The 27,811-nt window shown below is 46.4% G+C and overlaps 1 protein-coding gene across 2 annotated transcripts; it reads left to right on the top strand.

The window, feature by feature from the left end:
* The first annotated feature begins 1,225 nt into the window (after nucleotides 1–1,225).
* Nucleotides 1,226–27,024, top strand: LOC119035900 (phosphoserine aminotransferase). Of its 2 annotated transcripts, XM_037127410.2 has the most exons (9): nucleotides 1,226–1,383; nucleotides 5,019–5,079; nucleotides 7,622–7,691; nucleotides 11,110–11,315; nucleotides 12,161–12,333; nucleotides 13,881–14,050; nucleotides 19,662–19,790; nucleotides 24,875–25,012; nucleotides 25,907–27,024. In XM_037127410.2, exons 1-9 carry the CDS (start codon nucleotides 1,324–1,326, stop codon nucleotides 26,010–26,012), a joined length of 1,113 nt encoding a protein of 370 aa, XP_036983305.2. In that variant the 5' UTR covers nucleotides 1,226–1,323; the 3' UTR covers nucleotides 26,013–27,024. The 2 variants fall into 2 exon arrangements, with proteins under 2 accessions (XP_036983305.2, XP_053512550.1); XM_053656575.1 differs by lacking the exons at nucleotides 24,875–25,012; nucleotides 25,907–27,024 and adding an exon at nucleotides 20,093–20,192.
* The last annotated feature ends 787 nt before the right edge of the window (nucleotides 27,025–27,811 follow it).

Raw genomic sequence — 27,811 nt, 5'->3', positions numbered from 1 at the left:
CTCCAACTCCCAAACCCGAAGCAGAAGCAGTACCTCTGTTCCGGGGCCCCATCCCGCCCACATACCAGGAAAACAAACAAAGGCCAAAACCCCGTTAACTTACAAGCCTTTAAAAGGGATAGTTGACACTGTAGGTAGTGTTTCAGAAAGCCCCAGAATAGGCACTGTACTCCTGGGACATCAACTTTGCTTAAAGATTTAGGAAAATATTTTTATATTAAAAGAAACTAGGTTAAACTGTGGAGTAGAACGTCAAGTTCACATTTTTAAAAAATGATAAATTCCAGACTTCTGAGAAACTTCTTTCTTGCAGGAAAGGGGGCCTCCCTATTTCAGAACCCCACGTGGGTCTCCAATGGAGTTCGAGAAAGATACTATTGTAGAAACATTTGAGCAGTGCTGGCCCTGTGCCTGGCCTGGCTCTGGGCCTTCCCCTGGCTTGGACTGCAGCTCCCCAGGGGTATCGCGTTCCTGTTAATATCTCCTCACGTTTCTAAACTCACAGCTTGTTGGCGCTGGCGAACCTGAGAGCTTTTGCTGGGTTCCAGCTCGCTGGTTTCACCAGAGAAAATGAAGAATCAGCAACTTCAAAGGACTTGCCTGGGGGCACCCAGGTTTCCCAGAACCCTTAGCTGCTTCCATTTTTTAATCCTGCAGGAACTCTGGGGTCCATTGCACGTGCAAAGAACCTCATCACCTACACAACCCACCCAGGGTCCATTCTTCACACTGTAGTACCATCCTTGGGAGTCCTGCGCCTTTCCACTGGGGTATCTGGCGCCGTGGGGTGCTTAGAAAAGTCTGGAGAATTAATGACTACTGCTTCTGAAACAAACGCATCAGCACCCGGGGGCTGGTGGACGAAACTTGCAGGGTTGAATGGGGGAAAGGGGGTGGGATTTACTCCCATCTGCTCCTGCGGCCAAGAGAACTCTGAAGTTAGAGTTGGAGGACTGAAACCGGCCTGGTCTTGAGCATAGGCGGAAGAACACAACCTTTTCCCTCCGCCTACGAATTTTGGGCTGGGGTGCAGCTGAGCCTAGGAGCTGGTGCAATCTCCGCACGCCTTGCATCGATCCGAAAGGGTTGAAACAGTAAACCCGAGCGGGAGCAATGGCTTCCGGCCCCGGCTAGTGAGCGAGACCAATGGGGATGCGAGCCCTATGGAGGGGGCCAATCAGAGCAGTGCCTGCTTGCGGTGCGGGCCAATCTGGGGCGCCAGACGGGCATTGGAAGAAGGCAGAGGGTTGGCACCAGTGACACACTCGCGCAGCCCACGCGTACAATTCTCTCCAACCGACTAGCCGCCTAAGCCGCAGCAGCATGGACGCTCCGAAGCAGGTTGTCAATTTCGGGCCCGGGCCGGCCAAGCTGCCACGTTCGGTAAGTCCCAGCGACTGCGCGTGGAAAGTGCAGTCCGAGCGTGAGCACGCACGCGTGCTCAGGTAGCTGAACATCCTGCTCGGGTGGCTGTGCATCACTATGCTGGGCGCTTAAATCCCCATCCCTGCCCCTAGTTCTCCGTACGCTCTGCACCAGAGTGTACCCAGTTCAGGATCTCTCGCAGGGGTGCTTCTGGAGACAGGCAGTTGAGGGAGGAAGCTTCGGGAAAATGCCTGTGCAGTTGCTCTGAGGTGAGCACGACTCGGCCCGCTGGGGCGCGTAGCTGGCGTGTCGCTGTAGCACAGCTGGAGACTCCTGCAGACTACTTTCTCAGGCCCTCGCGTGGGCTCGTCGGAAAAGAGAAAGCCCCACATTCTGTGTTCACCTCTCGGGCAGTGCTGCAAGCCAGGCAGTATTGAGTGGGTGCATGAATGGACGCTGTGTGAATGAATGGCGAATGGGGATCGCATTAACTGGAAGGGATTGCAAACTGGAGGGCCACGCATGCCCCATCGCCTCCTTCCCCCACCCCCTGCCCTGTAAACAGCCTTTGGGTTAGCTGGCACTTTGAGAACATTGCTTTTCAAAAACGTACACTAAATTTGAAAGCCTTCCAGTCCCTCCTTTTCCACCCCCAGAACCTACCCTTCCCCAAACCCTTTTTCACAGCTGTTTTGCGCGTCGTGTGTTTTTTTTTTTTTTTAACCGGCTTGTCCCCAAAAGTCATTAGAGTGTTTGTAGTCTGGTAGTCTTTAGATTGCTAGCCTAGTTTGCTTTACTTTGTTCTGTAGCCAGAGAATGTTTGAAAATTGAAATACTCCCCGGCCGTCCGCCGGCCGCCCCTCATCAGGCCTTTCTAGTGCAAGCGGCACTCTCTCCCTGCCTTCTCAACCCCCAGCCAGGGTCCAGGTCCTTGGCTCCCCCAGTCCCAACCCGTGGCAGCTGTGAAGAAAGCGAAGTCTCTGATGTGCCTTGAATCCGTTGACAAGCTGCCAACGCTGCTTTTGTTGGATTTTTATTTTTCTAACCAAGATGATTCTGGTAATATGTTGTAGCAATAGGAGGCCAAGTACTTCACAATTATCTTTTGTTGAACCGGGTAGAAGTCTCCCTGGGACAGAGCCTCTTCTGTATCATAAAAACAGAATCTTACCGTTTTAAAGGGGAAAAGGACATTTTACTTTTCTAGGACCGTGCTCACAGTAGCTGAGAGAAAAACGCATATTTTTCTCTCTGCCATTGTGGTCCGTTTTAGGCGAGACTCTCTGCTAGAGCTGTGGAAATGTTTCCTCACCCTTTTCTTCTCTTCTTTTGGGTTCAGAATATTGTCCCCTGTGCAATTTGTTATGCATTTATTATAATGACAGCTGTCATCAGTAATGCTATTATTTGTTAAGTATTTATTTTCTCGGAAGGATTTTTACTTTCTGATGTGTCCTGTAACCCGGGGAGCAGATGTTGCTTTGTATGTAATTCAATGTAATTGAGTTAAAAGGATTAGAGAAACTTTTCAAACTTTGATTTAATCCCAGTGGAAAATATGTATATTTTACAAAATGACCAAGTACATACATGTGATTATAACTAAAACAAGAGCCTTAAGAAATAGCCTAATTAACTAGAACATACACAATTTGTATTCTATTCCGTGCTAGTCTGTTCAGTTTCATTTAAAAAATTCTTTGTGACCCACAAAAGCATTCAGCAGTTTGAAAAAAGAACCTCCATTGGATTAAGAGGATGGTGCTTTATGGGTGGAAATCTTAAAACTCTTTGTAATAGTTTTGGACATAAACTTATAAATATCTTCAAAGAATACTATCTGTAAGAGAAATACAGTCTTAGAAGTTCAAAGATGATTCCATTACAGATGGGTGTTTCTGTTTACTGAAGGGCAGGATTCACTCAGGTTTATTTGATCAGCCAGTGCTAATAAGCATCCAGCAGTTTGCAAAACAGTGACAAATTCTTGAACTCCCTTTTCAGTGGAATCTTTTTGTCTAATTCTTTATTGTTCAGTATTGTTTTTTTCAGGTAAGTCACAGTCCAGTTTAGATGGTTTTGTGATGTCCTTCTTAGCCTGTATCTTTTAAAGAAACCATCTGTGATGGTTGGGTGCTTCTACAGAAGTCTTACCTTACCCTATTTTGTACATTTTTTTTAAATTAAGAAAAGACTTTATTTATTTATTTTTAGAGGGGAAGGGAAGGAGAGAGGGAGACATTATCAATGTATGGTTGCCTGTTGTGGTCCCCCTGCTGGGAACTGGCCTGCAACCCAGGCGTGTGCCCTGACTGGGAATCGAACCGAGAACTGCGATCCTCTGGTTTGCAGGCCTGTGCTCAATCCACTGAGCTACACCAGCCATGGCTGTACGTATTTTTTGAGCTTTTCTTTCTCTCTTTTTACTTTGTGGCAGTTCTCACATACACAGAAGTAGAAAGGAAATAATATGAGGCCATCCATTGACCCGTTTCTGAGATTTAACAGTTATGGACATTTTTCCACTGTGTTTCAACACCTCCCCTCTCACCACCACACACACACGCGTGCACACACACACACACACACACACACACACACACCATCTTTCTCCTTTCCTTCCTCAGGATTATGTCCAAACCAATGCAGATATCAGTCATTTCACTCATAAACACATCAACACCCATCGCTGATGAGGGCTTGTGATCCCTAAAAAAATAGGTATTTTCCTTCTCAGTTTGTAGTTACTTGCATTTTACTTGCCTTTGGAAACAAAACCAATGAGTCTCCTCCCTAGTGGGGAGAGATTCCGCTGTGGCCCTCATACCCCTGCCCTCTCCCTTTCCTGGTGCTGGGATTGGCCCTAAACTGGGTCCTGCTTTCTCTGTTGCCCCTGTGAGGTAGAATGTGGTTATGGGACTGCAGTGATCCTGCAGGGATGAAGGGGCTGGCCAGTGAACATGGCTAAGTCCCCCTCTGGGGCCTCAGCTGAGGTTTCTCATGGGCAAATTAGACACAAGAATACCACCCTCATCGCTCAGTTGCTGGGACCAAAGATGAATACATCAGTCACTCTTGGAGGAGTCCTCATTCACAGCAGGTGCTTCCTGATTCATGTCCACCCCACTCATCCCACTCAAGCACCTGCACCAAACGTATGGATGATCCAGTTACCTGTTTAATTTGGGGCCTAGCTGACTTTTTTGTTGTTGTCCCCTGAACCCAGAGCTTGATGCATTTTGTGCTTTTAACTTTAAGACAGTGGCAAATGAGATTGTGGAGGGGACAGATTGTAGTTTTTCCCAGTGGTTTTATCTTGACATTTAAAGAATTGCCATCAGAAAAATTTTATACTTGCTTATTTTCTTTTAAATCCAAGCTATTAAAAATATCCAAGCTAATTCATGCCTTTGGAAAAACTGTATCCTAGCATCAATCACGTATGGTAATTTCACACCCGACTTTTGTGAAAAGTTAATCTTCTGGGCTCTGTGGGAGGAAGGGGATTGGTTGTGGGTGGGGACAGAAACTTCCTGATCTCACAGGTTCTGTGGGTAGACCCCCCCCTTTCCCCCACCCTCAGGTTTGTTTGTCCAGAAGGAGAGCTGTGCACAGAATGTTCAAATCACCTATTTTCTTTTATTTTTTTCTAGGTATTGTTAGAGATACAAAAAGAATTATTAGACCACAAAGGCATTGGGATTAGTGTTCTTGGTAAGATTTATTTTTGGATTCTGTGAATATCCAGGTTTCAAAGAGAACTAATTTAAATGCATCAAACCCATAATTTCTATAGTGTCTCTCTATAGGCTCTTGTTGATATATTTTTTAAATTTAATAATTTTGGCTGCATGTGTGATGGAATTGATTTTGCAATCAACATAAACATAAATACTAGTAAAATTTAATACATCTCAGCATTTCCTAATTGGTTTTGCTATTTGTAGGAGCTGAGATCAGAAAATTCTTATTGTAGCCCTGGCCAGGTGACCTAGCTGATTGGAGTGCTGGCCAGTATATCAAAATGTTTGCAAGTTCAATTCCCCGGTCAGGGCACATACCTACATTGTGGGTTTGACCTCTGGTCCTGGTGCATACAAGCAGGAACTGATTGATTCTCTCTCACATCAGTGTCTCTCTCTCTGTCTCTTTCCCCATCTCCCTTTCTCCTTTCCTTTTTCCCCCCAAATCAATAAACATATCCTCAAGTGAAAATTTTAAAAAAGTTCTTACTGTACATTGTGTATCAGCGTCCCAAACACTTATAGGACACTTGGTGTACAACTCTGCTTAACTTAGTTTCCAAACATTTATAATATTGCCTCATGTTCATTTAGTTTTTATTATACTTATAAATGCACTGATTAAAGGTTTATAAATATATGAGCTGTTTATGTAGATCTTGCCAATTAATAATTTCATTAAGATCCTCTCCTTTATATGACTGGGGAAGAAGACCTTTGAGTTCTAAAACTTACTTTCTTTTATTGAAATTTTCTCTCTTTTTTTGTTTTGTAGTTCCAAAGACTGTATAGTATTAAGAGACTGTAGGGTTAACTGCATGCTCATTGCTATTAAATATTGTTCCTGTGGGTTTGGGACATGCACTTAGATGTCTGTGAGGTGAGAGCATAGTGTAGACTTTCGTCTTCTTGTTCCGAAGGGCAAACATTGCACGTATGTCCATGTTTGTGAGAACAGAGGTTGAAACTGCCACTCAAACAGTCATTCTGCTGTGAGGTCTGTTCAGAAAGGATCCACCCACGTACTGTTTAAATAGGGACATTTATTGAAGAAGGTACAAGATACAAGAAACATCGTACAGTGACTCCTCAATCACTTTCAAAGTAGGCACCTCGAGACCTCACATAGATGCTTTTCCAGCATCTCTACCATCTCTGCAGTGCAAAACACTGCAGAATCCTTTGTTGTAATTGCCATCAGCTGCCCCATCATATTTTCCTGAATCTTATGGACGGTCCAAAATTACTTCCCTTTCAGAAGTGATTTTAGTTTTGGGAAAAGCCAGAAGTTGCAGAGTGCCAAATCTGGGCTGTAGAGGGGTGAGTCTCCTGGGTGATTTGATGTTTCTCCAAAAAACTGCACAAGATGTGATGCGTGAGTGGGCGCATTGTTGTGATGAAGCTGCCAAGCACCAGTTGCCTGTAGCTGCAGTTTTAGTTGTATTGCATCTCAGCTGATGAAGAACATTGAGGTAGTACTTATTGTTTGGCCTGGAGGGGCGTACTTGTGATGGAGAACACCTTCCTAATCAAAAATACAGTTAACATGGTCTCGATCTTGCTGCGACCTTGCTGTGTCTTCTTCAGGCATGGAGAACCAGGCAACTTCTGTTGGGACAGCTTTGTTTCCGGATCCTACCCATAGACCCACAATTCATCTCCAGTTATGACCTTGAAAAAGTCTGGTTTGTGGTAGTGGTTTGAAACAAGTCATCAGCAACTGCAGCATGGTCTTCCTGCTGCTCTGGTAGCTGAAGCCATGGAACGAATTTTGCCACGATACATTTTATGCCGAGATCCTGCATCAAAATCTTGGACACAGTTTTTGGAATCTTCCTATCAGTTTCTAGTTTTCACGCTGCAAGTCACCGATCTTTGTTGATTGCAGCCTGTACACTTTCAACATTCTCAGGTGTTCTGCTTGTTGCAGGCCTTCCAGAATGTGGATCACTTTCAACAGATTCTTCACCATCTTCAAAACACTTGTGCCACACTTATTTGTGCTGCACTTTGCATCGTCCCTGAAAACTTCTGAATTATCTGAATAGTTTTCGTAGAGGAAAGTTCAAAGGTTAACACAAAATTTGATATAGATTCGTTGCTCTACTTGCTCAGTCATTTTGAATGCGACAGCCACACAGTGTACATGCTCACTCAATGACGTCTACCCCCACCCCACTGACTAGCACAGTGAAGTCATCATTGTTCACGCATGCACATTCCAGTCCACTCTCTTTGGCTGCCAGGTTATATCAGTGCTGCACAAACCATTCTCGTTAAATTAACAATGGGTGGACTTTTTCTGGACAGCCCTCGTAAAGCTGTAATACTTGCAATTTGAAAGTCAGTTTGGATTTTCCCCTAAATGAAGTGAGCCTTGGCCCATAATTTGAGTGCAATATAACTGACATTTCTACTTATTCTTTACTTGCAAACTGTGTTGTTCTTTCTGAAGTTACTTGTGTTCATTTGGCTTTGAACTGGTACTTACTTTGTTATATTTCCTTCCACAGAAATGAGCCACAGGTCATCAGATTTTGCTAAGATTCTTAACAACACTGAGAATCTTGTGCGGGAACTGCTGTAAGTTTAAAATTTTAAAGACCAAACTGTTTCTTTTGCTTGATAATATGTATGCCTGGGTGTCTATTACATTATTTTCTGTACTCTGCTGTTTAGAATATTCCAGAAGTAAAAATAGTCTTAAGATTCTCTCAGATTCACTAAGTTAGTACATAATGCTTGTTATTTGTTACCCATCCTGCCTTTGTGTGTTTTTATTTTATGTAGTGTGTCCAGAGATTTGAAATCATTATATCTAGGGAAGATTTTCCAGCAGGTTAGAAGTTCAGCTGTCCTAAAAGGGGTTTAAATGACCAAGGAATGGCCATCTTTGTTGGCGTTGTTAACCACAGTGTAGTTCGCTGGTTCTGGAAGTTATAGGACCTCACACAACCCGTCAGAATCTCCTGGTTGCGGGGACGTATTAAAAAATTCAAATGCTGAGCCCTGCCCAGGCCTGCTGTCACTATTAATAGGCTCTTTGGGTTATTTTAGGAGTTTGGAACTCCAGGAACTGCTGCTCCAACACGCTCTCCTGGGTTGTCTGTGCTGCTTTTTTCACCCAGCGGAAACCTTCCTAGTACATACAATGCTCTGTAAAGGAGAGGCCTTATGATAATCAGTACAGTCACGTACATGAATATAGTGATCTTGGAAACACACACCTTTTTTCCTGCTCAGAAAACTACTGCACTTTCAAGATAGAAAGCTTAGAAAAAACAGACTCACAAATTAAACAGGAATTACCTATCATCCCACTTGTCAGAGGTAATCATTGTTAACATTTTAGGGTTCATCCTTGTGTTCTTTCATTAACAAAATTGGAATTGTACCCACTGTTTCATTACTTTCTTTTTTTAAAAAAGATTTTGTTTATTTATCTTTAGAGGGGGAAGGGAAGGAGAGAGGGAGAGGAACGTCAATGTATGGTTGCCTTACCTGTGTCCTCCGCTGGGTACTGGCCTGCAACCCAGGCATGTGCCCTGACTGGGATCATTACTTTCTTTTCAAGTTGCCTTGATAAATGCTTGGCGGGGGTGGGGGGGCTTGGTGCCGTTTTTTGTGAGGAGCAGTAGGAACCCATTGCAGGGTGAGTGTTTACAACTGTGACCATCTGCTTGGCTTCAAACGCCAGCTCTACTGGCTGGGTCGCAGGCCATGTTCATCGAATGAGCCTGTCCTCCATGGAGGGAGTGTTTGGGACCTTGGCCCTATGTGGCATTTGACCCACGTGGCTGCAAGCTTCTTCAGGCTGGATTCACAGTTCAATTTATGGGCCTATCCCCTTATCTTCTGCCAGGTTCCTGCCTTGTACCCCTGTACCTAGGCCCCTGTCCAGTGTCCTTCCCTCCAGTTCTTGGCCTTGTTAACCGCCCTGCATCTGAATAACAGCCCTGGAACCCTGCCTTGGGCTGCCAGTCCTCCAGCTGCGGAAAACCTCACGGGCAGAGCCTCCGCAGGCCGGCCTGCAGGCTTTGCCGTCCTGCTGAGCACGGAGATAGGCAGGCGTGGCTCAGAACCAGGTTACGTGTACACTGCCTGTTAGACCCTCTCATACTGCCCTGGCCTTTGGTGTTTGTGTCTCTGCTGGGCTCTGACCCCTGCAGTCTGCCTGTTCCTAAGCTCTGACCTCCCTCAAAGGCTTGGGTCCAGGTTCCACTGCCTAGTCCTTCTGGAGCTGGCCATACCCTACTGCTGGTAGTCAGCCAGCTATCATTTTTATTTTCCATGCTGGAGCCAAAAAATTTCATTCTCTTTTTAAAAAAATTTCATTGTCGTTCAAGTATAGCTTTCTGCCCTTTACCCCCATCCCAGCTCACCCCCTGTCACTCTTAAACTTGGTGTGTATTGGGTTCCTGATTATGTGATTAGACTGAAAGTATAAGCAAAGATCCTTCTCCATTGCTTCATAGCATGGACCAGCATATACATTGTTTTAGGACTTTTGGTTGCAGGAGACGGTAGCCCAACTCCTGGCCTAACTGCAGAAAAGAATGCATTGGCTTTCTCTCCTGCTCGCCCGTGCTCTTCCTCCACTCCTTGCCTCAGGTGCGCGATCTTTGCTTTCTTCCCTGTGAGCCCCACAGACCCTTCTTTGCCTCTGTAACTTGGCTCCTGAGCCCATGCAGCCCACCTGACTGACTCTTTCTACCTCTGTGGCTTTCTAAATAAACTTTTGCTTGTAGTTGGGAAAAAAAGAGGAATGTATTACCTTGCATGATGGAAAAGTTCAGACTTAAGTCCATGCCTGGAAGCCATGGAAAAGTCTATGACTTCCGAGCTCAGATGATATCAGGAAGTCTTTTTCTCATCTCCTGGCCCTGCCTTTTTTTTTAAAAAATATATATTTTATTGATTATGCCGTTACAGTTGTTCTATTTCTCCCCCTTCATTCCCCTCCACCTTGCACACCCCTCCCCCATCCTTCCCCCCCTTTAGTTTATGACCACATGTCTCAAGTTCTTTAGATTCTATATTTCCCCTACTATTCTTACCCTCCCCCCTATTTTTTACCTACCGTCTGTGCTACTTATTTTCTGTACCTTCTCCCCCCTCCTCCTTCTCCCACTTCCCTGTTGCTAACCCTCCATGTGATCTCTATTTCTATGGTTCTGCTTCTCATCTAGCTGTCCTCTTAGTTTGCTTTTGTTTTAGGTGTGGTTGTTAATAACTGTGAGTTTGCTGTCCTTTCGCTGTTCATATTTTTTATCTTCTTTTTCTTAGATAAGTCCCTTTAACATGTCATATAATGAAGGTTTGGTGATGATGAACTCCTTGAATTTGATCTTATCTGAGAAGCACTTTATCTGCCCTTCCATTCTAAATGAAAGCTTTGTTGGATAGATCAATCTTGGATGTAGGTCTTTGGATTTCATGACTTGGAATACTTCTTTCCAGCCCCTTCTTGCCTGTAAGGTCTCTTTTGAGAAATCAGCTGACAGTCTGATGGGAACTTCTTTGGCCCTGCCTTTTCATGTGGTAGCTTCGTCAGGTGGCCACCATTGGTTGCAGGGTTAGTTCCTACCAGGTCATTGTTTCCCTCAATAGAAACAGCTCTTCTTTCCCAAAAGTTTGATCAGAGTAGTCAGAACCAAACCCCAATGGCCAACTTGGGTCACGTGCTCATCCCCTAGAGCCGGGGCTGGTCACCCTTGAACCATGTAGACTGAGAATGGCAGTGGGATCCTACCCTAAAGGAGCAGTAGTGGGTTGCTAGCTTCTGTCCAAATAGTTACCATAGGCTTCCACCACAGGGCCAGTAAATAGTTGTCCAAGAAGTGAATAAATGACCAGATTTGGGAAGGTAAAGTGGTAGTGGGACTTTCCCATATTTCTGGTGGTATGTCCATCCAGAAGGTCAAGTGGTGGTAGGGAATCGCTCATTCTCCGTCTTGGACCCTGTGAGTCTATAGTTTCTATCTCCTGTGCTTGTGCCCAGAGCTGTTCCAGACAACTACAAGGTGATTTTTGTGCAAGGAGGTGGGTCTGGCCAGTTCAGTGCTGTTCCCTTAAACCTGATTGGACGGAAAGCTGGAAGGTGTGCCGACTATGTGGTGACAGGAGCTTGGTCAGCGAAAGCTGCAGAAGAGGCTAAGAAGTTTGGGACTGTGAATATCGTCCACCCTAAACTTGGGAGTTACACAAGTAAGTGCTGGGAAAGGAGGCAAACAGTGGAATGTTCATTGGCATGTGGTCCCTCCTCAGATACCCAGTTACTCCTCTCAGGACAGTCTGTACTGGTTTTTATTTTTTTGTTCCTCCTTCTCAGTAGTTAGTTGGATACCATTTCGATTGCATGGCTGTACTAGTTAGCATTACTAAGTGGCTGCTGCAGAAAGTGCATTCCTGAGCTTACTTAGCTAAAAAGCCCAGGGTCTGTGTTGGCTTTAGGTATGGCTTGATCAAGGCCCTCAACATTATTTCCAGTCCTGGTATCTCTTACTGTCTCCTGTGGTGGCTCCACCGTCAAGAAAGCTGTCCTCTCAGTTTTAGAAGATGGTTGCAACCCTTGTTGACTTTATATTCTCCCAACTTTCAGTGCCTGAGCTCAAGCATTCCCATAACAGTCTCATGTCTCATGTGTCCCCTTCCAAATTGGTCATGTGATAGCACCTGAGTCACATTGTACCTTTGGGACTTCCGGTGGAATTGATTCTATTGGAACCACATGGGCTGAGAATGAGGGAGGTTGGATCCCCAAGAGGAAAATATTTCCCCAAGACCATCAAGGGACATTGGATAATAAGAAAGAGACCCCAACACTCACCTCCTGTCTCTGAAGTTTTAACAGTCAGCAGGGTGAGACTGACCATCCTTTCAGGATGGGGGCAGTGATTATAGATGCAAGATGGAGAAAATGCTTTTACTGAATGCTTTGGAATCAGTCTTTCACTGCTAGGGGAGGGGCATTGTTCCTGGTTGACTCCATCTACATAAGGAAGGAGGAGAGGGGTGAAAGCGCGGTGTCTTCAACTTGTCTTCTGTGATAGAAATTCCAGACCCGAGCACCTGGACCCTCAGCCCTGAGGCCTCCTACGTGTATTACTGTGCTAACGAGACCGTGCATGGTGTGGAGTTTCACTTCATCCCTGACGTCAAGGATGCAGTGCTGGTTTGTGACATGTCCTCGAACTTCCTCTCCAGGCCAGTGGACGTTTCCAAGGTAGAGTGTGAAAGAGGGGACCCCAGCATCCTGGTTTCTGTGAGAGCAGTTGAATACACGGGTATTCTAGAACAAAAAACGGTCGGGGAGCCGTGGGCCAGCCGAGACCCTGAGGCCAGGGTAGCTCTCAGTGAGCAGGCCAGCAGTCACTAGTTGTCAGTTATTGAGGACCATCAGATGTGTAAGTCCCGACCTTCTCAGCCCTGTGTCAGTGATGGCCTCACAGAGTCACACTTGAGTCCTTGGGAATTGATCTGCCTTTGACAGTGGCTCTTAGAAAAGTTTTTAGTCAATATATTGGGAGTGGATTGCTGTCTTGAAGGGAATATGCAGATTATCTAAGCTCAGGGTACAGGAAGCCCCCCTTGCCTTGTATCCACCTCAAGTCCAAGAGCATTTGGACATAGGTTTTGAGTGGCGCACCACGGTGGGCAGTGGGAGGAGTGTACCCAGGTGCCTGTAGCAAGGGGATATAACATCTGTAAAGCATTTTTTTTAAATTACTAAATTGTAATCTGCTTTATTTAAAAAAATTGAGGTAAAATATACTTAACATAAAATCTGTCATTTCAACCATTTTTAGGTGCAGTTCAGTGGCATTTTAAATGCATTCACACTGTTGGGTAATCATTTACCACCATACATCTCCAGAATTTTGATCTTCCCAAACTGAAACTCAGCACCCATCACACACTAATTCCCTCGTCCTTCCTCCCTCAGCCCTAGTCACCACTGTTCGTACTTTTTGTATCTATGAATATGGCCACTGTAGTTACCGCGTATAATGGAGTTGTACAGTATTTGTCCTTTTGTGTCTGGCTTATTTCACTCAGTAGAATGTCCTTGAGGTTCATCCATGTGGTAGAATGTGTCAGAACTTTATTCCTTTTTAAGGCTGCATAATATTCCATTGGATATATATTTTAGTAATGGCCTGGTATGTATCATTAGTTACCTTTTACTTTGAATTCTAAACAATGTCAACTGTCAAATACTCCTGCTGGGCCAAGCTGTACCCCATTTCCTTGGGACACCAGCTGGTTTTCCTTAAGTTTTCCTGGGGAGACATGGGAGAGGATTCTGTGTGGTACATGACAAAATTTCCTGAATACCTTTTCTTTCAGAAAAGATCTGTTTTCTAAAATTTCTTTTCTCTCAGGCATCTTATCTCATGTATCAGCATTCTTCTGATTATCCCTTTATACAAATGCAAATAGATGAGAACTTCTGGCTTTTTTGGTTACCAAGGACATTACAGCCTCCCTATTTTAAAGACTAGCTTGGGTGTCAATGGAACGTATGCAAAGTGGATATGAATATGTATGAGGTCTTTACAGTGGCGGGCTTGGGCCAGCCCCCCTTACTGGAGAGAAGGCCCAGGCGGACAGTAATCTGCAGGCACGAGTGTCTCAGATGGCGATTCCTTTAAGGAAGAGAATAGTCGCTTTCTCATAAAAATCGTGTTTTAGAAAGCGGGTGGCAACTTTAAGTACACTGCAGAAAAATGACCGAGTATGCCTACTGTAGCATGTTTTCCTTGTTTTCAGTTTGGGGTGATCTTCGCTGGTGCCCAGAAGAACGTCGGCTCGGCGGGGGTCACCGTGGTGATCATCCGCGATGACCTGCTGGGCTTCGCCCTCACGGAGTGCCCCGCCGTCCTGGAGTACAAAGTGCAGGCCGCAAACAACTCCTTGTACAACACTCCGCCCTGCTTCAGGTGACTCCGCTGTGCTGCCCGGGGGCCGGTCGAGGGGGTCTCCTTTCCATCAACGCAGACGCGACTTTAAAGTAGAGTGGCTTTCCCTGAACGGGTGACCTAATAGCCTAGGTATCCTATCAGGAATCGCCGTACGGCCAAGGTAGTGCTTGGCAGCAAACGTTCTGTGTTGGAACAAACGCCTTCCTGGTTTTACGCCCATTCTGCAGGGCCCCTGTTAGCTGCACTCCAGGCCTCTCAGCCTGCCCATGATCTCTTAACTCCCAGATTCAGATGGTTTGGGAAAGCCTTTGTGACACCAGGATTTAACGATTGAGAGATCTTACGACTAACTAGCTGTGTGACCTTGGGCAAGTCGCTTAACCTATCTGTGTAGCAGGTCCCTTCAGAAGTAATACTAGTACCCTCCTCCTTGGGTTGCTGTGAGGATTAGATGAGTTGAGATACATATTCAATGCATTTAGTGGGGGCCTGGCACTTGGTGGTTCATAGGTGTTTGCTGCTACCCAGTCATTGTTGTTTCCACTGTTGGCTCCCAGAGCCTTGGAAGGAGAGGGAAGAGCCAGAGTTGATGGGTTTATGTTTCCAGGGCAGCTGTGATGGAAAGTAGTAATATATTACGTGAATGACTCTTTAATCTCCCAAGCAGTTTAGGGGGCAAGTACTCTTATTATTATTCTCATTTTGCAAGCGAGGAAGCCGAGGCCGCCCTTGTAGGAAGCGGTGTAGCTGGGGTTTGAGTCCAGGCCGCCGGGTCTCCAAAGCCTGGGTATGTGCACCCTGAATCTTAGTGCTCTTCGCAGGCAAAGTCATCAGTGTGGATTTGTTTCTGACTGAAGGCTACCATCTCAGGAGGGCAGGTGGCTGTCGGAGTTCAGCTCTCCCACTGCCAGATTTGTCTGAGATAAGCGAAGCTCATTTTGTGTCCCCTGCTGTCCTCAGGGAAGGGGGTGTTCTTGTGTGAAGTCTCCTGTTTGCTTATAAGCCTTTCTGGGCCACACCTTGCTTGAAAGTGTTTCTAAGTATCTATGAGGGATGGGGCGGTGGGGGCGGGGGCATTGCTGAATCGATTGCTCACACGGGGTTCGAGGCAATGGATACACAGTGCTCATTGGCCAGCCTGGAAACTAGAACGGGGTCCGATGTGTGCTGAGGGCAGAGTTGGGGACCCTCAAGGGCATGGCTCCTGGAGAAGGGCCTTGGGAGCCAGGTCACACGATGGCGGGAGTTGGCTCTTACCTGTAAGGAGGTGGGGCCAGGGCCTGGCTCTCAGTCAGATGACTCTTTCAGGGTCCACCACTGGCTTTGGGAAGGTGGAAGGAGATGGGGAGAGCACCTTGGTGTCCTGGAGGAGCACGGGGAGTTGTCATTCACCCGGCACCTTCTCCAAGAGTTACTGTGAAATACACTTTTAAAAATGTAGTGAAAACATGAATGTGCCGTTTGTTAACACTAGGGGGCAAAATCGGCGGGAACAGTGAGAACGTAGGCCCCACCGTCATTCACCACATGGGAATGGGAGATGAAAGTGTCTGGAGTCCGACCTGTAAACACAGAGAAAGTCCTAGAACAGGAACTTCTTTATCGGGTCACTCTCCAGCCTTGGCCCTAGACCTTGACCGGTTGGGCAGCTGGTCACCTGTTGGGAAGTGGGCGCGGAGGAGAGAACGGTGGGGGACAGGAACTGCCTCCCTGAGAAGTGTGCGGAGCCTGAGACAAGGGCGGAAAAAAGACCAAGTTTCTTCCCCAGACAGATCAGAGTGGTGATAATTGTCTGCTGTGGGCAGGATAGTTAATATTTGATTAGAATCATATAAATGTAGACGATGAAAGAGCTTGGGTTAAATGTATTCTGCCCGAAGACAATTCCTGGAAGTTGCTTTGCTTTCTTTTACCCCCAAAGAAGAGAAAGAGAACAAAGTAAAAGTCTGTACAATTGAGCAATTACCCTGAATTTCTAACTTGGACCGTGTAGAGTTCATTTGCAGCACTTAAACATCCAGTGTTAGAAAATTGTAGCTCATCCAGCTGAGAACAAACATCATCTACGGAGATGTGAAGCTGTGTGCAAAACCTCCTCCCCTGTCCTTGGATGTCAGTGGAGTCATTCAGAACACTCCAGAACTTTCTGTCCAACAGAAATTCTTGAAAAGGTCTGAGTTTGAAAAGAAGCCTTTTTTTTTTCCTCTTAAAATCAGAGCCAAGTGACTGCAGGCGCTGGGAAGCTCATTTGAACTGTGCTGGATGACTGCCTGGCTTGCAGATACTGGCTTGTAGCTCTTAGCAGTGAACTGGGGTAGAATAAAGGACACTTGGTCATTCTGTTTAACCCTTTAGTAGAACACCTACCTTGAGCCCAGTTAGTGGCTAAGCAAGAACATGTCTATACTTTTTTTCTAACATGTAACAGTTTTTACATACTGTGGCTGAGTAAACCCGTAAGTATAAATTCATGTTAGCTGTAGTATACAGTAGAGTAACGAATAAGAAACAAACTAACCCCACTGATTCGGGCCACCTTTCTTATCTGAATGGGCTTAGCCTTGTCCGCCATCAACTCCAGAAGCTCATCTGCAGAGTTAGAATGTTTAGAACAGCAGGGAGAGTTTTCTAGTGACTTCCAGTATGATTTTCTAAGCCCTAGTGCACAGGGAGTAGTTTGTATTGCTTTAAAAATTTTGTAAAAGTAACACATGCTCTTAACAAAGGTTTCTGAAGTGATCAGAGCTCACTGGGGTGACCACTAGTAATTGCTGGCTGTGTATCCTGACAGACTCCTACTGGGCATAGCACGTACTGGGCAGAGCCATGTAATTAGTGATGAGAACGGAAGTTTCCCATACACCCTGCCCTGTGAATTCCTTTATTTCGCCCAACAACATTTTATGAACATATCTGCTCCAATGGCTGCCTTTCTCCCCTTTGAATTGCTGTATGGTATGCCATAGAGCAGATGTTCTGTGATTTATGCAGTCATTTAACAGGTAGGCTAAGGTGGCAAACCCATGCTCTGCGTGTGCAGGTGGCATTTTAGATGTGAAAGTATAAGTCAGTGCCTAGTGGGGAGAGTTGAGACCAAGTTACAAAGCTGTGTAAGCATTTTAGGGCCCTGTATTTTGAAGATTTTGGGTTGTATGGGGTAGAGGCAGGAGTTCATAATGAATTGGAAGCTGCAGTGGCACCAGACATGTTTCCATTCTGGGGGTGCCTTCTGGTCCCTAGGGAGGCCTGTGCCTCTTGGTGAGGTCTCAGACACCTAGGCTGGACAGCGTGTGAAATGGGTGGGTTTTCTGGCGATTCTGCCTGCTTCAACTGCATTCAAGTGAGCCAGGGAGCTCGGGCAGCGGGTCTGAGCATGCCAGCCACCCAGGAGGCGGTGTGTCGCTGCTGAGGTCCGGCTGGGACTGTGGACCTGGCCTGGGCCTTACTGTGGCCTTTGGCTGTGATGATCAAAACAGTAGCTTGGGGACCTTGGGATAACAAAGCTGCAGATAAAAGCGAACCGTGACCTCTGAAAGATACTGTCAGAGAACGGACACAAGGGTGGTTTTTCCTTAGATCTGGTGGCAGGGTGCAGTATCTGTGGTTGGTGGGAGTGAGCAGTTTTGAGGGATTCTGGGAGGATCTTAAAGAACAGAGGGGTTGGCAGGCAGCATCATATCTGGAACACACGCATGCCCACACATGCACATGCTCACGTGTGCAGTGATGCCCTGTAGCAGCTGCACTTGGAGACTGTGTCTGTGATGCTCGGTGCCAGCCTGGCTGCCCCACAAGGAGGGGAGATAGTGGCTCAGAGTCCCAGAGAACCTGGGGACGCCGAGGCCTTTGCTACTAGTGAAAAGTGCTTGGGCATTGCAGTCAGACTGACTACGGTTGGAATCCTGGCTTGATCAGCGCCTTGCTGGGAGCCTTTAGCCATGTTAAGCTCGGAGCCTCAGTTTCTTCATCTGTAAAATAGGATAGCGGCGGTAGCTCTGACCTCAGGATTATTGTGATTGATAAAAGGGAGAACAACCATAAGATCTCTGGTCTGAAGTAGACCTCAGTAATACTCATTGTCTTCTCTTATTTCTTTTTCCTTTTCCCCTCTGATTCTTCTCAGGCTTTATCTAGAGAGCTGTAGCTGAGACTGTATTTACCCAGGGTCTGTTTTCTGCCCTGCCCTCCCTTCCCTGTGTGCCACTAGCTACTTTTTCTCATTTCTCCCAAGGCTGTCTGGAGAGCTAGGTTGGAGAAGCTTCCAGAAAGGCTACCGCGTGGTTGTGGGTGCTGGGCAGCCCAGTGTTAAGTTTCTGCTGCCTTCTGGGGATGGAAACGCCTGGGTCCTCCACCCCCTGGATGATTCCGTGAATGCACTTTCCTGGTCTGGCTGTTGGAGCGTTTTAGAGAGGAGCTTTCAGAAGATCACTGGGGAACCACCCAGCGCTCTCCAACATCAAGTGTTTTGGGCTTAGTTTTGAGCAATTAAAGATACTGCTAACGACCACTTGCGTGGTCCACCTGCCACGTGCCAGGCCCTGTGCTAAGCACTTCACCCAACCTGTCTCCTGCAGTCCCTACGAACCCTGAGGTCTCACAGGTGACAGAAAATTGAAGTATTTGGTTCTAAGCTCCATGAATGACTGAGATTCACTGGGTCCTCCAGGAACCAGGCATACAAATCCTACCCTGTCTGCTCTCTCTGATCTTTGCTTCTCCTTGCTGGAACGTTGACTTCCTATTCTCTGATGAGCATCCTTCTAATGTTCCCTGGGCTTTTTACCTGATGTCTCACACTTTCACCAACACAGTCTGCCTCTTTCTCCTCACTCCCAATTCAGAGAATCCCTGGGAAGGCTCCGATTCATCTGCTAGGTCCCCTGCACAGCTGCGAGACCAGGGCAGCAAGGGATTCTGCTGGATCTGCCTGTCAGATGGGAAGGTGGAGTTGGGAAGAGCAGGGCAGTCAAAGTGCCACGTGCCCATCAGAAGTTGGTGGGTCCCCATGGTTCCAGATGAGAAAGCTGAGGCCTGGGTTCCTGAGTGACTGATCCCAGGTTGTCCATTAGTAAGTGGCAGTGTGGGGACTAGAGTCAGGACCATGACTCTGCTGTGCCCGCGCTCTGAGCACTGTACTACACGCCCTCCTGCCAGGCACAGCACCTTGCGTCAGCTGTCAGGGGAAGAGCTGAGCTCCTTTTGCACACAGAAATATAAAATACAAGAGTGAATGGAAAAAGCTGTATTGGGAAATATGGGCAGAGGACTGGGAGTTCAGGACGTGAAGGATTAACTGAGTGGGGTGAGGCCAGAAATCTGAGGATGCGCATGGTGGGGATGAAAGGTCAGCAGGTGGAGGCAGGGAACTGTGTCCCAAGTGGCTTGAAGGTCATGAGGGCTGGACAGGTAGGGACTGGTGTGACATCCAGTGAGCAGTCTGATTAAACCTCTGTTCTCAATGGCTTTCTGGGGCCTGGGGCCGAGAATTGGGTTGATCTTGTCCTTGGTCTACACAGGGGCCCCCTTTCATCTTGTCTGTGTCTACTGACATTTTAACAGTTTGCTCGAATGTCTTTCCACTTTTGCAAAGCTGAACTAAATGGATTTTTTGTTTTCATCTTTATTGCAGCATCTATGTCATGGGCCTGGTCCTGGAGTGGATTAAGAACAACGGGGGTGCAGCAGCCATGGAGAAGCTTAGCTCCATCAAATCTCAGATGATTTATGACATCATTGATAATTCGCAAGGATTCTATGTGTAAGTCGATGGATTTTATTTCACATTTTTCCTTGTATGAATTTTAAAATATGCACACACCAGGGACTTTTGGCAAATGGATGCATTCACCTTTCTCTGGGACAGATGGGCTGGTGAGCTGGACGGCTCTGCACCCCCACCCCAGGAATCCCAGGCTCTGTGACCTGTCTCCTGGTGAGGGGTGACATATTTTACACTGAGGACATTGCCCAGGCTGACCCCCCTTTCCCACGGCCTGCTTCCTCTGCGTGTTCCCTGAGGGAAAACACACAGACACACCGGAATCTCTCAACCTTATCTAGGAACTCATCGCCACGGGCTAAACAACGAGGCCTGAGTTGGAGGAGGAAGCTACTGCCTTGGCTGAAAGTGAAGGAAGGGCTTTGAGATGAGCTTGAGCCTCGGGTGAGAGTATACTTAGGTAGAGAAGGGGGCAGAAGTAGCTTTAGCAGTTTTTAGGAAGTTCAAGAAATGACCTCACAAAGGCACCAAGGGAAGAAGGTACAGTGTGTTTGGGGAGCAGAGACGGGGCTGCCTGGAGGGATGGTTTGTGCTGGGACTGGAAGGAAAGTCTGTGGGGAGGTCTGAGGACATGCTTAATCTCCTGGTTCACTGATTCACTCACTCGTTCATCCATGCATCTCATCTGTCTGTCCATCCCTCTGTCTGTCTACCCACCCATGCACCCACCCATCCACCTACCGTCTATCCCTCCATCCTCTTGAGCACTGACTCTGGGCTAGCCTTGTTCTAGGCTCTGGGGAAACTTAGAACAAGCTGTCTTTCTTGACTTCCAAACAATGTGCAGAACCTGAATGTGAGTGAAAGCGCTTGGCAACTATTGTGGAGGGGAAACCAATTTTTCTCTTAGCTTTTGGCTCCATATATTTCTCAGGATACATATAAGCACAAAAAGGAAGGTGATACCTCTGGAGAAAACCTAGGGAATTAAACACACACACACACACACACACACACACACACACACAAATACTGAGTGTCCCCTGAATTCTTTCTTTTGAAGGTCCTTTATCTTCACCTGGGCATTTCCCAGAAGGCAGCCTGCCAAAGCCCGTGTGCCAGGTGGGTCCTGTTGTGGGGAATCTAATCACCTTCCCATTCAAAACTTTTGACCCACAACTTGCATCCTTTTCAGAATAAACCTCTTCCTGGGAACTTCCATCTACCCTCTGGGCTACCTGCCCAGAAAATGTCATCCTGGCTCATGACATTCCCGTGGGACCTGGGCACCCAAGCCAAGGAGAGGCTTTCGCCCTCCCTTGCCTCAGTGTTTGCAGCTGGATGCTCTCCAGTTGTCCCTGCACTCACTTGGGTTTTCAGGAAATTCTTCACTTCTCTTTCACACGTTGGAAATATGGCCCCAGAGGGGAGGTACCCACTTGAAAGAGCAATATCAAACTAACCTAGCATTAGAATTGGCCATTCACCACCACCTTTGCTTCTCATTGGTGTCCCCTATTCTGTGCCTCCTGACTGGTAAGGAGCACAGTCCTGGGCAGTTCCCCAGGGGTTGCACCGGCTCTGTTGGTGACCATGACAGGGAATTTCCAAGACTAGTGAAAACAACCACAGACATTCCTGTGTTCTTTCCATAGGTCAACCACCCATGTGGTGCTGCCTGACCCCAAGTTGAGTCCACATGAGCAGTATAGCATTTTGAGCTTAGAAACCTTGTTTTGCCATTGAACAACCTAGCATGTGAACTTGGGCAAATGACCTTACTGTTCTAAACTCATATATACAATGGATGCAATAATGGCACATACTTCTTATGAGGATTAAGTAAAAGTGCATGTGAATAAAGAGTGTTTAATATAGGGGCTAAGTGCATGTGCTTTTGCACCGGTTAGTTGCATAAAGCGCTAGAGACAGTGCTTGGCACACAGGGGGCATCGCTTAGGAGTTAGCTCTACCCCGGCTGGTGTGGCTCAGTGGACTGAGTGCAGACTTTGAACCAAAGGGTCGCCGGTGTGATTCCAGCGAGGGTACATAGCTGGGTTGTGGGCCAGGTCCCCAGTGGGGGCCAAGTGGGAGGCAACTACACATTGATGTTTCTCTCCCTCTCTTTCTCTCTTCCTCCCCCTCTCTCTAAAATGAAATAAATAAAATATTTTTAAAAAGATTTAGCTCTTAATATTATTTTTTTGTGATTATTATGGAAAGCACTTAGGGTATTCCCAACATGGTGCTTATATTAGTTATTAACTCTAATATTATAAAGAGGTGCAGAACTGGCTGGTGGCTGGGTTGGCTGGAGTGTTGTCCTGTGCACCAAAAGGTTGTGAGTTTGATCCCCAGTCAGGGCACATACTGACATTGTGGGTTCGGTTCCTGGTTGGGGTGTGTATGGAAGGCAGGGGATCAATGTTTCCCTCTCCCATTGATGTCTCTCTGTCTCTCTCTCCCCCCCACCTCCCTTTCTTCCTCCCTCCCCCCTTTTCTCTAAAAAAATTAATAAAAATATCTTTGAGTGAAGATAAAAAAAAAAGATGTCCAAGTGACAGAATCCAAATCTGTATCTGAGGTCACCTTTCTTACCACCTTCATGTGGTGTCCAGGCCTGAGGAGGAAAGAGAAGGGCGAGAAAAACCGAGGGTTTCCATTGTCTTTGCTTCTCACTGCTCCAGCATCCGTCTGGTGTCCAGCAGAGCCAGCCCTCGGGGCTCCCCACAGTTCTGCCCTCTCGCAGCCAGGAGCCCGACACTGCAGTCCCCGCAGAGAACCTGCCGAGGGGCCCCTCGCCTTCACAGATGCGAGTTCTCTGCTAGAGTGCCTGTCCCCTGTCCCATGTCCCTTGCTCTGAAACCTTTGTATCTTCTCAAGGGCAGAATTCCGTGCCTGGCTCTGCTTCCACAGCCTTTTGCTGCGCCCACACTTCTCACACGGAATGTTAATTCCCTGCGCAGCCATCTCGCTGGATTGGGAGCAGTTAATTCCCCTGAATCTTTTTTTCTTGTCCTCAGCCTCATACCAGAGAGCACCATGTGAGTGTTTGCCATGTGCCACTTTGGTCTTTCATTTCGGGCTTTCAGAACGTTGGTGCCGTCACGGTGCTGTCTGCTCTCACGCATGCGTGATGAAGCAGGGTTGCGGGGCGAGCTGGGGGGCAAGCGCGAAACACAGATTCTTCATTCTTCCCCCCTTTTGTTTTCCCCCCTTTTCTTAAATTAGCTCTGCTCTTTGCTGCTTCACCTTCATAATTGGACCCTCATGTTGGAAGCCTGAGGCAGTGAAATATCAAAAGAGAGTATCCACTGAATTTTTAATTTAAATGTCAGCCATGACACCTACCACTTCCTGAGAAAGGCAGTCCCAGAATTCAGGCTCCAAGCCTAGCGTCAGATACTTGGTTTCCTTTGCATCTCTTCTTGTGTAGGAGCACGCTTGACTCCTGTTGGCTTGAGCGGGAATTACGGATGTGCCCTCAGGCGAGAGCAGAACGTGTAATGGGGGCTTCCTTACGCTGCTTTTATTTGCTATTTAATTTTAATGAATTTCACTCTGGAGAAATGGAAGATTAACACAGGACGTGCTGGAGAAGATGAAGAAAGAGGGTTGTTCCATATTTTACTTTCCTTTTACTCCAGACGAGCATGTCAGTTCCTTTTTCGTTTGTCCCGTTCGGTTGTCAGTGAAAAACAGTTTTGGCTGCTTATTTTCCCAATCAGAAACTGAAGTCACATCCTAGATAAAAAATTCTCTCATCAGTTTTGAGAGTCTGTATAAGTCCTGTGCGAGGTGCTGGGAATAGAAAGATAGATTTCGTTTAATCGAAACTTATATTGCATTTACTCTGTTCCAGACACTGTTCTAAATTGTATCAGTCATCTATTTTTGCATCACAAATGCCGAAAGACTGACTTAAAATGACAACCGTTTTCTCTGCTCATGGTTCCTTGGGTGGGCAGGTGGGGCCGGGCTCAGCGGGGCAGTTCTGCCACTGCTCTCACCTGGGGTTGCTTAGTCAGCTGAAGTCATTTGGTCATTCACCTGGAGCCAGTGGTCAGAAATGGCCTCAGCCACATGTCCGGGAGTTCGTGCCAGCTGTTGGCGAAGCCTCGTTTCCAGCAGGCTAGCTCGGGCTTACTGACGCAGAAACAGTGTTTTAAGAGGGCAGGTGTAGAAGCTGCATGCCCCTTGCGGTCTGGGCGTGGAAGTTGCATTGCGTCACTTCTGCCGCAGTCTCTTGGTCAAAGCAAGTCACAAGGCTAGCCCGGATTCAAAAGGTTGGGAGGACTAGACCCAGCCTCTTGCTGGGAGGGCTGTATAGAAATGTGTGGCCATTTAAAAATGCGCCACAAAAATTTTCTAAAAATATACTTAATCCTCACCTCAGCCTTGTGAGGTAGGTTTCATGATCTTTTCTACTCTTCAATAGATGAGGAAAGTGAGGCACAACAGAGAGGTTAGTAACTTGCTCAAGGTCACACAGTTTAGGACAATGCAGTGCAAGAAGAACTTGGAAAACTGCTTATTATTTTTAAGTCTTTCAACCACAGTGAGGACCAATGTATTTTTTTCTCTGCAGCCTTGTAGAGAACGTGTCACTCATACTGCTGTGTGGCTGGCATATGTTTGTTGGAAGCTTCATCCATGTTGTACCACTGAATTGTCACAACCAGTCTGAAATGCAGCCATTATTATACCCAATATTCAGATAAGGACATGAAGGCTCATAGAGATTAAGTACACTTCATGCAGGAGAATGCTGGCTTGCTGGTCTGTATGCAAGAGTTGGACACCCCTAAGTCAGGGGTGTCAAACTCATTTTCGCCTGGGGCCACCTCAGCCTCGCAGTTGCCTTTAAAGGGCCAAATGTAATTTCAGCTCCTTAATAGTTAAGGAGTAGTTACAGTTATACACGCCTAAAATTATTTTGGCCCTTTGAAGGCAACCTTGAGGCTGAGGTGGCCCCGGTAAAGATGAGTTTGACACCCTTGCTGCCTGAGTAGATTATAAATGTCCTGGGCACATTTTTTTAATTCTTTAATCTCCTGTTTGCATCAAGAGAATGTTTGAGCATTTTTCTGAAAAGTTGCTGGAGTAATAAACATGTTTTTCAGATGTCCGGTGGAGCCCCAGAATAGGAGCAGGATGAATATTCCATTCCGCATTGGCAACGCCAAAGGGGATGACGCGTTAGAAAAAAGGTTTCTTGATAAAGCCCTTGAGCTCAATATGATCTCCTTGAAAGGGCACAGGTGAGTGCACATCCAGACGAGACGCTCATCAGAGCATGGATTTAGTCTTTCTTTTTTTAAGATTTTATGTATTTTTTTTTAGAGAGAGGGGAAGGGAGAGAAAGAGGGGGAGAGAAACATCAGTGTGTGGTTGCCCCTCACCTGGCCCCAACTGGGGACCTGGCCTGCAACCCAGGCATATGCCCTGACTGGGAATCGAACCAGTGACCCTTTGGTTCACAGGCCGGTGCCCAATCCCCTGAACGATACCAGCCAGAGCTGGTTTAAAACAATTAAAATTTTTTCAAATTTGGACTGACACAGTTCTCAGAGCCTGCACAGCTTGGAGGAGCAGTTATTGTAACTTGTTGGGAATAGCAGTTGTCACAAGGATAATTCTTCCTCTTGTGTCTTATAGAGCCCTTAGCAGGATTCCCTTGTGGAGAGCATGGTGGAGCCACAAATTCCAGGGACTTTTGTTAAAATTACCCTTGAAAATATCTTAAATTGATCTCACAGCCCAGGGGTTACCATCCATGTCTGAGGAGGCAGGTGCAACCCTGTTTGGTGTAAGAACAGATCACTGGTGCTCTCTGCAGGTTGCAGATGGCAGGAGGTACAGATTGCAGCTGCACATTGGGTGGAGTCGTTAACCCTCCTTGCCCTATGACAAATAGGTGTCAGCGCCATACGAGAGGCGAGACGCCTACCCTGCCATGGTTGCCGGCTCCCTGCTTCCTGCTAAGTTCATCCAGGTCATGTGGGAGCTTGGTGAACCTTCTCTGCATTAGGAAGAATTTTCTAATGATTAGATGGTTGAAGCTCCCAGCTGCCTGTGGGGGTGACTGGAAGGAGGGTTTGTCTTGATGCTAAATGAGATGCTTTTGTTCATGGCAGCGTCTTTGGTCGTTCTAGGTCTGTGGGAGGCATCCGGGCCTCTCTGTATAATGCCGTCACGATCGAGGACGTGCAGGAGCTGGCAGCCTTCATGAAGAAATTTTTGGAGATGCATCAGCTGTGAATACATCCTCCTCTCTGATATACACTGCACCCCTGAACCATGTCCAAAACTGAAAGTAACTCAATGGCTTCAAAAACTTAACTGTGGTATTTTCCTCAAAGGAACATGCTTATTGTAGATTTTTCTTTTGATTTTCAAAGAACAGCAAGATATCCACAGCTCTGTGAAGCTGGTGGAACAGACACCTTAATTTTGACTTGAACTGGAAGCTTTTAAAAAAACCTTTAGCTTTTCTAATGATTCCAGCTTATGGTCATATCTTTGCTGCTGCTTTTTCTAGCTCGATCTCAGTATTCAGACTTGCCTGTGGACTTACACAAAGTGCTAATGTTTCCAATTTGTAGCATTGATGGTGGGTGGGGTTTGTTAGGTGCTGAATTTGATCCTTTCCAAAATGACAGCAGCAGGGGCTCCTGGGTTCCACAATTGTTGATTCAGGTTAACCTTGACCATGTGGTGAGTGTTTAGGAGTTCTAGGCTAAAGGGCCAATTAGAGATCTTTATACTGTTATTCTCATAAAGAGATAAAAATGACATACCATATGTTTATATAGCAAGCTCTGTTTTTAATACCAAATAGTTTATATCGCCATACATTTATATTTCTAATGATAGCAGTACTCAGTGATATATGTAGAGACTTTGGGAATTTATTAGACTCCTGGACCTTATGCATCATAGCAATGTATTTTCAATGGTTTTTGTCTTTCTCCTTCCTTTTGAAGCTGCTTCGGAAGATTTAGAAGCTCCCCAATTCACTTTTATTTTCCTTTCAGTAGGTAGAAGAGAAGGTTGGTTGATTGGTTCTTTTCAGTTACGTCGTTACACTAAAAAAATCTGTTACACTCGCTTATCCTTTGTTCACCTGACCGTTCTCACTGCGGTGTTTGACCAGCGTGATGCCGTGAGTTCGGGGAGAAACCCGCTGAAGAGTCTTTTCCCCTGTTGTTTATCCACTGTCAGTGTTTTATGTTGAATAAGTGAAGGACATTAAAGTTCTAAAACACCTAAACCTTCTTTAGTGAGTTTCTTTACCTGCTTTTTGTTATATCCACCGGACGCGAGAATAATTTTCGAAGACCTTTCAGGGTTTTGATCTTATTTTATTGGCCAAGCTTAACCTGCACAGGGGCGAACTCTCGGGGTGTCTGGAGACACGGTGCCCAAAAGGGCTGCAGATGAGAGACGTGCCGAGAGCGCTTACAGCTAAGTCCTTATATAGGGGCAAGCAAGCAAGCGTTGAACAGAAGCAGACGTGGCAGTTAGCTGTTTGCTGACAGAGACCACGCGCGGGAATCAGGGTGGGGTTTCAAAATTCAAAGCTAAGCAGATTACAATCAGCCTGTTTTGCTGTGGTCAGGCTATGTTCTCAATTTCCCAGATCTCAACACTTTTTAGACAGTCTGTTCTTTTTTAAACTTTTTTTTCTTTTTTAAACTTTATGATGGGAAAACTTGAGTCTAAAAATAGCATCTGATAGGGGTGTTTAATTTAGTTCAACCAAAGGTATAAGACGAGTTCAGTGCATGTGTTTTTCTAAAAAAGGATTCGGTGCATGTGCTGGCTTTCTGCTGGCTTTTGCATTGCACGTTATCAGCAGCCTCACCTTCCAACAGTTCATGGTGTGAGTCCCATGAGTTCTGTTCTCCTTGGGTCAGAAACATGCTGACCAGATGGTTTTGAGCTATCATTATGTTTCATCGAATTGTGTAATGAGGACTGTACTGATCTCTCATCCTGGGTTAGTTGGATTCCCCTGGTCAGGGCTAAACCTCCCAGTCTTGGTTTTCTCGTCTATC

This window comes from Artibeus jamaicensis, unplaced genomic scaffold, assembly GCF_021234435.1.
Source record: "Artibeus jamaicensis isolate MK-2021 breed Jamaican fruit bat unplaced genomic scaffold, CSHL_Jam_final scaffold_1964, whole genome shotgun sequence".
Classification (NCBI taxonomy): Eukaryota; Metazoa; Chordata; class Mammalia; order Chiroptera; family Phyllostomidae; genus Artibeus; species Artibeus jamaicensis.
This window is presented reverse-complemented; position numbering and strand designations above follow the sequence as displayed.

What these genes read in the sequence shown, in the direction of transcription:
- LOC119035900 (XM_037127410.2), top strand. Translation starts at nt 1,324, where the DNA reads ATGGACGCTCCGAAGCAGGTTGTCAATTTCGGGCCCGGGCCGGCCAAG. An exon ending in GGCCAGTGGACGTTTCCAAG is followed by an intron (nt 12,334 to 13,880) that starts GTAGAGTGTGAA and finishes CCTTGTTTTCAG; the next exon opens with TTTGGGGTGATCTTCGCTGG. An exon ending in AATTCGCAAGGATTCTATGT is followed by an intron (nt 19,791 to 24,874) that starts GTAAGTCGATGG and finishes CATGTTTTTCAG; the next exon opens with ATGTCCGGTGGAGCCCCAGA.